The 10,172-nt window shown below is 42.8% G+C and overlaps 1 protein-coding gene across 1 annotated transcript; it reads right to left on the bottom strand.

Moving 5' to 3' along the window:
• Positions 1–472: 472 nt before the first annotated feature.
• Positions 473–10,106, bottom strand: EPGN (epithelial mitogen). The gene is made up of 5 exons (XM_076337483.1): positions 10,057–10,106; positions 9,461–9,550; positions 3,792–3,912; positions 2,868–3,020; positions 473–2,556 (listed from the first exon to the last, which is right to left on the bottom strand). The coding sequence occupies exons 1-5, from the start codon at positions 10,091–10,093 to the stop codon at positions 2,502–2,504; spliced, it is 456 nt and encodes a 151-aa protein (XP_076193598.1). The 5' UTR covers positions 10,094–10,106; the 3' UTR covers positions 473–2,501.
• Between the last annotated feature and the right edge of the window lie 66 nt (positions 10,107–10,172).

The raw sequence follows: 10,172 nt of genomic DNA, 5'->3' as shown, positions 1-10,172 counted from the left end.
GAAGCACTTGCATATCCTGCAAGGCACCTGCTTGGCCAACTGGTATGTAAAAGGTGTCAAAAGAGTCAGTAAGAGGACACACAAATGGTTAAAACCAAGCAAAATCCGTCTCTCCCCGGCAGCTTTCTTTGGACAAGTGAAAGTCCAGTTGTTCAAACTCCTGCCCTTAGAGCTCCTTTAATAACTTCGCGTACACCCTGAGCAAGTTGTGTTACTGTGCGGGTCTGCTCCAAGACACAGCCTCTGTGATGCAGAAGGATCGGTCCTCTAGAAGCAAATGCAACACTCGCAACGCGCGTGCAGGAAGAGACAACTCACTACAGAGAAGGAGATTCACTCACATGACAAAAGCTTTAAGGCTTTTCAACCTTTGGCCTATCTAGCTCTAAAATTTTCTCCGAGACCGATGAGAAAGATCTCTCACCTGTGTTTTCCTGATGACATGCATGTTTCTAATAGGTATATCCATTCAGTCTGTCCAGTGTGTGTGAGGGGCGAAGGGTGTTTTTTGCGTGTGTGTGCAGATGCGCAGATTGTAATTCACATCTAATTGCACTCTCACTACATACATGTGACAGAAAACATTAGGGCAACTACTGAAAGGTGACTTGAAAATCGTGAAGAGCAGAAGTTGTCTCTCAGTGGATACTCAGAAAAGGTCAGAAGAATGGAAAGGAGCAAACAATACAGAGATCTGAACATTTAACTTGAGATGAAGAAAACAAAAAGGCTGAAAGTTGGAAAATCAGCTCAGTGCCTCTTACAAAACGCTCATGTCAATGCGTAGAGGAAAGGACTGGTGTCTGTCTCCATCCAGCTCCTCACCAACAATCCTTTCTGCGTACACACGTGTTGCTTGCTCCAGTCTGTTGCACGGGGACTCCAACCAACCAGTGTGTGACGTGTTGTTTTATTTATTGGTATCAAATGGAGAGCCAAGATGACTCAGATACTGACCAGGATCCCCCTGTGTGAGAAGCCCACTGAACTTCAGACCACTCGAGTGCCAAATGTACATTTACCCTTTCAAAACCCAGTCTTTCATAGACATTTCAGCATTATCATTGTAGTCTCACAAATACACAGGGTTTTTTCAACAAATGACATGCATCCTGTTGTGAAAATTAACTCGCATAACAAAGAAATTGAGCTTTCCAGCAGGGCACCTAAATTTAGGAGCCTATATCATCCCATAAAGTCGCAAAGCACCTAACTGCCTTTTTCTCATAGATGACTAAGTATAGCAGATGCGTCTACAAAGTGCAACAGCTGAAATGAAAATCTCTTAGAGCCATCCCCAGTCTCATCAGCACTGGCAAACACTCCAACGGTCAGTGAGAAGTCACAGTTAGTGCCACCATCTTCAGAACCAATTTTCTTCCCTTTTCCTTGAACAAAACCTTTTTACCTTTGCGATTCTTCGCAGACAAGATGAATAAAAACAAGCATCTGATATGTAATCTGTTTGTCCAGGGGGGAACAAAACCCCTACGGTCATTTCTTTCTTATTTGAGCGGTCACATTGTGCACATAATGGGAGAATGGAATAGCGAGAGTCTGTTTCCTGGGCAAAGCTATACTGGAATTTCATAATAAAATTTCAGCTTCTCTAACAACTGAAGTCTTGTGTTGAAATCACGGTGCAGCAAGGTAATGTTCTGCCTGACGTTCCATGAATCTGATGAGCCGCTATACAACGTTAGGGAAGACTAGAGTTCTTTGTCATGAGCACACTCAATAATCCATTTTGAGGAAGATGTCCGATTCCTTTACTTGTGAAAACAGTAAGAACTTGCCATGCCCAGAGGTGTCATGATCTAATTTTCCAGGAATTGCTTACGCTTTATTCCTAAGTTTAAGCAAGCTTTTGAGAACCATCCATTTTCCTCAGTCCAAAGCATTTTATGATTTTGTCCTTGACGGCAACAGAAGCCTATACTTTGCTTAGCACACTGCAGATAACTGCTGTGTTGGAAGAGGGCTGTTAATCCACACACATAGGCAGCAGACACTGAAATCAGAACCCCAACTGTTTCTCGTCAGTACACGATGTTCAGAATACAACTCCGTTGAGAGACAGGTTGTGCTTTTCCTCCAGAAGTGAAAAAAGGAGAAGAAAAAAAAAGAAAAAGAAAAAAAGACAGAAAAGACCAGAGCAGAAAACTGTACCAGGGCTCGAAATGACTGAAAGCAGCTAAAACCAACCAGTCCTGCCCTCAGGAAATACCAGCCACAGGAGAGCATTAAGAGGGCTGCAAGTATCCTTAGCTGTTCGGACCTGCTCATCTAGCAACCTTTACTAAAAAGAGGAAGTCTTTCTTCAAAAGTGAATGGAGCCTGTCAGTTCTGCAGGAGTTCCTTTTATGTACTTGCTCTGTCATTCCCTTTATTTTGTCTCATCAGCGAGGCTGGGGTGCCCTGCCAGATAGCGCTGGGTGGCCTTCCCAGCAGAACTTCCTCTCGTTTACAGGCAAATTGGTAAGTGTCCCAACGCCAGATCTTCACAACGCTGTCTCGCCCATGCAGACTTTGTAGGGTGATTTCAATTTCCTGCATCTAAAATGGACAACATGATACGATTTTAATCAGACAAGTCTAAAATCACAGCAGTCTGAACAGAACCTAAATCTAATCGCCTAACTCATTCAGGCAGCCCCAACGAAATCCCTGTTTCAGAGAATCGCACCATTTGACCTGACTGTCAGATTGGAAAGCAGAGGTATAGAGCGTCAGCTGCTTTAAGATCGCACCGCAGAGCAGTAACAGGCAAGAACACACTCCCAGTGCCCTCAAAATTCTGCACACTGTTTCCTCCGGCCCGCTGTAATTCAGAAGACTGTAATGAGAAGGTTACATATCTCCCGTACCTCTTTCTTACGTAGCAGTAGATGATAGCAAGTATCCCACTTGTCAGTATTCCTACACCAATTCCCACAGCAATGTAGCGTTCGTAAGAATTATGTGCGTATGAATTTAGTGTTAAATGTTCACACCTCTCTCCATTATAACCTGCAAGGCACCTACAAAATAAACATACACCATGCAAAAATCATTCAGAACTTCTTATGCTTTGTATTTCAGAAACACATGTTAGTTTTCGTCAGTTTTAAACAACATAGAACAAGTCTAAAAGAGGATGGGCTGACTCTGCTGCTCAGTCAGAACCTCTTCCCTCCACCAAGACTACCAGTTGCCCCAGTCTATCTAGTTTAAAGCTAGCTGAAGTACTGCAGTCACAGCAGCAAATGCAGTCTAAACATACCCTCATCGCAGAGGGTGTGGATGGAGAGCACTGTGCTCTGCTCATCCTTAGCTGCTATAATGTCTCCAAAGGCCAAAGCTGCCCAGTACGGATCCTAGAAAATTTTAAGGGCACCATAGTCCTGATTGATATTTAAGCAGCTGCGGAATAAGGGAGTTGCAGCTGACATCTTGGAAGATCCTCCCCACTTCATCATGCCCACTGTGAAAATCTACTTATTCCTCTATGACTTACTCTAGCACCAGTTGTGTTTTGAGATGCCATCATGGCAGTGACATACAAAGCTGTGGATTTTCCCTCTCCCTTCCTTAGTATTCACTAGCACAGCACTACTGCCTCGTTAACAATCCTGAGCCACCAGAGCACTCGAGCCTGTGCCAAACTTTAAGCCTGCAAATACTTGACTGGCTCTTGAAAGCTGCGCTCTGCTGAATATTAGTCACATTACATTAGTAACATGTAGCAGACAAAGAAACAATGCTACTGTTGTTATTTTCTAAGAAGGATACTTATAAGCAGCATTCTTTACTTGCATATGGGTTTCCTCAATTCGCTGTGGAAAGCACAGAGCCCGTTGATACAATAGCTGTGGTGTTCTTCAAGACAGGTCTGCATGAGCTTCAAGAGCTTTGGCTGCTCTGTGTAGTCTACTGTAAAAGGGGAAAAAGTCATGTTATATTTAGGGAAAAAAAAAAATCATTTGAATATATTTTCACAACTCAAGTTGAACACACATTGCCTGCAGAAGACACTTAATACATAGACTTACTGTGATATGTGTCATGAGCAGATTCAAACACCGCTAAGCAGAACAAGCTTCTAAGACATTCCAGCATAGTTTTAGGGAAAGAACAAACTGTAAATAAATTAATTGCTCTTGAGAAGCAGGTATAAAAGTGATTATGGAAAATTCACCTGGGGTAACATCAGCACTAGGAATATCGGGGGTTTAGGACACAATGACAGCATTGAATTATTCGCAGTATGCTTCCCAGTCTCAATTCAAATTACTAATTAGTTCCTGTTTTCTTTCTAACTCTCCTGCCTGCCAGCTCTGCAGCTACGAGTGAGTGATGAATGGTGGATTACTCCCTCCATCCATTCTCCACGGTCTAATGTTAGCAGAGTGTCCAATTATGCTTTTAAGAACCCAAGACTGCCCGGATGGTCTCCCTATGCAAAAGCATGGTCTGTGACTATTAAGTTTCTGAACTTGCGCAAAATTATATGCGTCCAAGTCAGTAAGCATGCTTCTCCTTTGAAAGCACAGAAAATGACTACCTTAGTCCCAACCATGGTGGCTCAAATGGGAACAAAGGAAAAGTCAAAACTGTTCTTGGGGATCTTATATCAATATTACATCGGGATAGAAGAGCACCTGAGCCCAGGAGCGAGGCACCCTGCTGTGTAGGAGTGCAGAGGCCGGCATGAATCTGAAACATGGGAGCAGGGGTGCGGCAAGTGAAGAAAAAGCTCAAAAGCTTCACCATCAAAGCAAGTATCTGTTTGAACTGGTCTCTGTACCCAGTTACGGGAATTGCTGGCGGGGTGGGGTGTCCAAGCAATGTCTTACTATTTCAGGGGACTGTTTCAGTGATGGCTGAAGGCGATTTCCTAACCGAGTGTATGTCAACAGCAGCTTTCAGTTATGAACACAAGAAAAATAACATCACGCAGGACGGTGACAAGGTCTGCTCAGAGTGACTAAACAATGGTACAGCAAGCAGAAACCATCCTTTCTGACTAAGTGCTGAATCAAGGTCTGGCGATATTACACTGATGAAACCATTGTGATAGACGTCAGCTTCTAGCTGTTGTCCTGTGGGCAACTCGAGATCCCACGACACATTTTTCAGGAATAACACCACCAACCCCCTAAATTCCCGATAAAATGCCAGTTTGAGTCATTTAATGGCGGGAATCCCCCCCGTGCACTCAACTACACGATTTTTTTTTCTTCTTCCTTTATGCAGCTTCATCAGAGAGATGACAAGCGATGGTAAACAGCTGCTCTACTGTACACCCGCACGTTAGAGCAATTCACAACTTCAGTTGTGAATCATGTGGTTTGGACACCTAAGAGGCATGATGCTATCACTGTTACTCAGCTCAAACAACACTACTTGGAAAATAGTGCCCTCTAAAACATGACAGACTAATCAGACTTCCAGCTTATCAAGAGACTTAGAGAGAACAAATAACAATTCAAGTCTGCTTGGAAAAAAAAAAATGTTCGTTTAGTACACTTTCTCAGGAAAAGCTACAGAGGTGGAAAAAACATGTCTTGCTTTAAAATGAACTTCTCTGGGCTGAGAAAAGGGCATCTTTTTCATTCTTTTAAGGAAAAATCACATAAGTTTCTCTTCGTGCCTAAAGCTAGAAACACAACGCTAGAAACTATAAGGCAAATCCACAGTTTTGGCCTAGCAATCAAGTGACAACACATACACACCAAAGGATATGCCAAGACTGAGGCCCTACCTCTACCGCACACTACGATGCAGCAAGGGAGTACCTGAAGCAGCTCACAGACTAGATTTGCGTGCAGCATCACGTAGCAGTGAGCTCTATGCTACCACAGCTAGGTTGTCCCCATATACTGAAACCAGAACGCTATCTCTGCTATAGAAAGCCCTGTGTAGGGCAGACACACCCATAGCCTTGAACCACACACTCTGCAAGGGAAGAAGTTGGCGCTGGCTACACGCTAGCTCTAGTATCTAGCTCTGGCTGTTTTCTGGCTGGCTCCGGGAACGCTGCCGACAAGCTCCAGGGACAGACTTGTTGGCTGAGAGCACAGTCAGCACAGGACCAGGCCTTGGAGGGACAGATTTAAGGAAGAGAAGAACAACTTAAGAAAGGACAGATTTCAGGAAAAAAAGACAGATTTTATGACAAGAGATGGATGATACTACTTTCTGCACAGGAGGACTGTACAATTCTCACTGCTGGGGAAAGCACAATGGAAAACAAAGCACATCGTAAACACAGCTGCAGGGCTCAGCATGCCAAGGAGATTCAAGATGCAGGAGACATGCAAAAGCCCATTTTCACTCAGGCCTAAAGTACCTGCAGACCAGCTACCAAAGCTCTGCAGGGAAGAGTTCCAGAAAATAGGCAAAGGCACATTCACGCTTCCCCCGTGCCTCTCCTCAAACACTTAAGCACCAACTCTTTTGAATCACCATCAGCACAAGGGGGGCTGAACAGTGCACTACAAAACCGCTAAACATAACCACCCAACAGGACCCTTTAATGTGCGTTTCCTGCCACCCAAAGTACTACTCTTCTACCGGGCCCTGAGAAGATGTCTCCTGCACAGGTTTAATATTTCACTTGTACCAAAGAAAGTGAAAAGAGCGAGGAAAGTACAAATCTATACGCCAGAGGTGCGAAATCCCCAGCCACCTCTACTCAAACTCCCACCAGACCGATTCACGCAGCCAGAACATCCCTCCTCGTTTACCCCACCGCTGCCGAGAGGTGGCAGCCTTCCATCTACCAACGTCTGGAAGAAACCTCGCTTGGTGCAAGTACGCAAAACCTCTTCCCCTGAGTGCTGTGAAAGTCAGTACTGTCATTAGAAACAAAGGTCAGCCTAGAGCAGAAGCCTGCCTAGAAAGCGTTTCAGACAAACATCTTGCTGCGCAGTCGACAAACAAACAATACATTCCTCCCTCGTTGTCAGAAGCAAGAGCTTTGTCCATTGTGGGTTGCAGGATCAGATCTTAAATGTACACAGAAAAATTCTAAGTGCTAATTATTCTGACATTGCAAAAGTACAAATTACCTCTGAAAGAATGAGTCTTGACAACAAAAAGAACGATTTTCTAACCCATCCCAGAGTATCATGCTAATTCATATCATATTATCCACCTAGATACTAAATAAGCTGTTGAATAAACACATCCATGTGCCCTTTCATGTCACGTGAGGAAAGAAAAGCATGCTGTGTAAGCACTTGACAGTTGCCTGCAACTGAGTCATTCGAACAGATACACTTGGCAAGATCTGACATGAAATCAAAACTACAGGTACTTGGAAGCCTGGGCATGCCAAAACTGACAGACTGGCAACAAAAAAGAGTCAGCCACTAAGACCACGACAGCTCAGCCTTCAGGTATGGTGCGTCAGGGAGGAACGGGAGAGTCAGAAAGGGGAGGGAGGGAAAGGGTCAGCCTCAGGTTCAGGGCCTCCCTTACAGGCTGCACAGAAGCAGCAGCTCATGGCAATGAAGGGATCTCATTTTTCCCTCAGTAAAACCAAGCCCTTCCCTACTCCTAGCTGCCCATTTTGCTACAAAGGCTCCCCTTCAGCCCAAACAGCATTAGAAGTTCTTTATCCCTGCCGTGTCAGCTCCCAGCCAGACATCCTGCCCACTACCTCTTCCCCCCGGCTGATCACCGAGCCTAACGTTTCCTAGCCCCCGCACTGGTGACAAGTAAAGCCTACGTAACATAAAATAAGGAAGTAGGACATTATCTTGTAAATAATAGGAGGCAAACGGATTGAGCAGAAGTTAATGGTTTTCCACAGACTGCACCTCAGTCCCCAGAGGACTTGCAATCCCACAACAAACTGTCAGTTCCTCCAGTGATACTTAACGAGGAATTCATTTTCTTAGGATCCGGTATTACTGAACCTTGATTAAAAACCTTACTATAGACTTGCACGGGAACAGGAGCTACGAGAAAACTTGAGAGATACAGCCAGTTTCTTTGGTGACTCTTTAAGCATTTCTTTTCAGTCTTCTTTATGGAAATGCTGTTTTCTAACTTTTCAGAGGCTTTGCAAAGGTCCACCGAAACATACTTTTAACTACCCGTGTAAATGTGTGCTACTACGTTTGTGAATTTGCTTCTACCTTTGAAGGGAACACACTCTCAAATAAAAGCACTGGTATCTAGTTGACTTGCACAGCCACGGCTAGCATAAAGGCACATGGGACAATTACAGACATGTCTGTGTCCCTGTAAATAAGCCTCTTATTTGTTAAAACATGACCCACAACTCCTGCTTTCTACAAATAATACTAACAAGGTACTCAACGAGTCACAGCATATTTCTACTTCATTATACTCCTGTTTGCTGTATGCAGCTCTGGAAGAATCGTGTCACAGACAAATCCACTAAACCAGACCACAGTGCTGCGCTGATAAATCAAACTACTGCAGTCAAAAATCAACATCTTGACTTCACATACATATATTTTACATGCATATAGATGAAACCCACATATATAGTATATGTATGGATGAATGTAGATATATCTATAACACTGTACCACTATGACAAATGAGACAAAAAAAAGAACAGTTTAACTTGTTATGAGAAAAATAAAAAGCATATGGATCTACTAAGAAAAGCTTTTAAGACATCCTGTGATGACTTACAATTACAGAAGATGATTTGTATGCGTGTTTATGTTCTTTTTCAAGTACAAAGTCATTAATAAGTATCACAGTTAAAATCCTTTCCTCCTTTACTGACCTGCCAAAACCTCAGTTCCAGATCGCACAGTTCTCCAAAAGTAATGACATCACTAGCACCTGAAGTAACATCAAGAATGCAGCTTGCAGGATAAACACAGCGCTCTGGTCTCAAATGTTGGCAGGTAAATAGCTTGAGTTCACATTTCAGTCAGAAAAGAAAAAAAGAAAGAAAAGAGAGAGCTAGCACTCTGAAGAGGGCTGTGGAAGCTGCGATAGCCGAAAGCGTAACTTCAACAGAGAAAGAAACTACTGAGTAACAGTAATGAAAGGCATCACTTGAAGTTATGCTTGCTGCATTCTGACTTGTGTGCATAAAGATTCACACTGAAGACAGCTAGAAACCAAGCACTAGTTAAAAATAACAGAAATGGCCGTCAGAAATGCAGATCATCTATCCCAATTAGCCTTAAAGTATCTTCTTCAAATTATAACTGACTGTGGATAAACAATCCTTTAGCTGGTCAACGCTGAGTCTACCCCAGCTGAGTGGCAGCTATTACTTCAGAGAGATTTTTAAGGCTCCATGAAGAAAGCAGCTCATCTCACAAATAACACACATAAAATTCAACAGTGTCCAAGTGACAGGAGCATTATAGAAGCTATCATCATAATAGATTTTGTTGCTGTTTCTTTGTTTTGGTTTTTCTTTCTTTTTTTTTTTTTAAGCAGCAGATCAATAGAGACAAACAGAACAAAAAAGAAATACCTTCAGCGTTGTTTTTTGTCCAGTTATTCCATAAGTCTGGGCTGAGGGATGAAACAGTAACAGCTGACTCTTCACTCAGTGCCCCCATTGCTGTGTAATGCAAATAGATGCTTACTGTAACAGAAAAACTCAGTATATCTATTCAAAGTTCATTTCATCCAGAAAACATGTACCCACTTAGTACAATTCTGATATGATGCAGCAATATAATAACAATTCATTTAAAACATTCTTGCTTCAAACTTCCTTTTGCCACAACATAATTATGATTGTGGGGAAACAAACTATTGTTAGCAAATTTACAAAATACATATCCATTCTGTTCTCCATTCTATTATCTTAAGCAATTTACGACACAGATACTTGTAACATACTACAATGTTACACCTATTTACCAGTGTAAGTAGCTTCTTTCCAAAGAGTCCAAATTACACCCTATCAGTTAAAACTTCATCCAGGTTTAAAATTGCTAAAGTAATTCTGCTTTGCAATGTCTTTGCATGCTTCCCACCCCTACCACTTATTTCAGAAAGAGCGAACTATTGTTCAACAAAGCCTTGTATCTTACAACATTGAAAAGCCTCCTCCAAACCTACCTTTCAGCAAAATATAGATTAGCATTCCAAACGCCATGGCAAGCAGCTGCTTTAACACCTTCTCAACTCTTCTTTCCAGGTGGTTCGCTTGCTCTGCTTATCTGTGCTCTCGTGTT

The sequence above is a fragment of the Aptenodytes patagonicus genome, chromosome 4 (assembly GCF_965638725.1).
Source record: "Aptenodytes patagonicus chromosome 4, bAptPat1.pri.cur, whole genome shotgun sequence".
NCBI lineage: Eukaryota > Metazoa > Chordata > Aves > Sphenisciformes > Spheniscidae > Aptenodytes > Aptenodytes patagonicus.
Note: the sequence above shows the minus strand (reverse complement) of the source record. Positions and strands in the feature narration are given on the sequence as shown.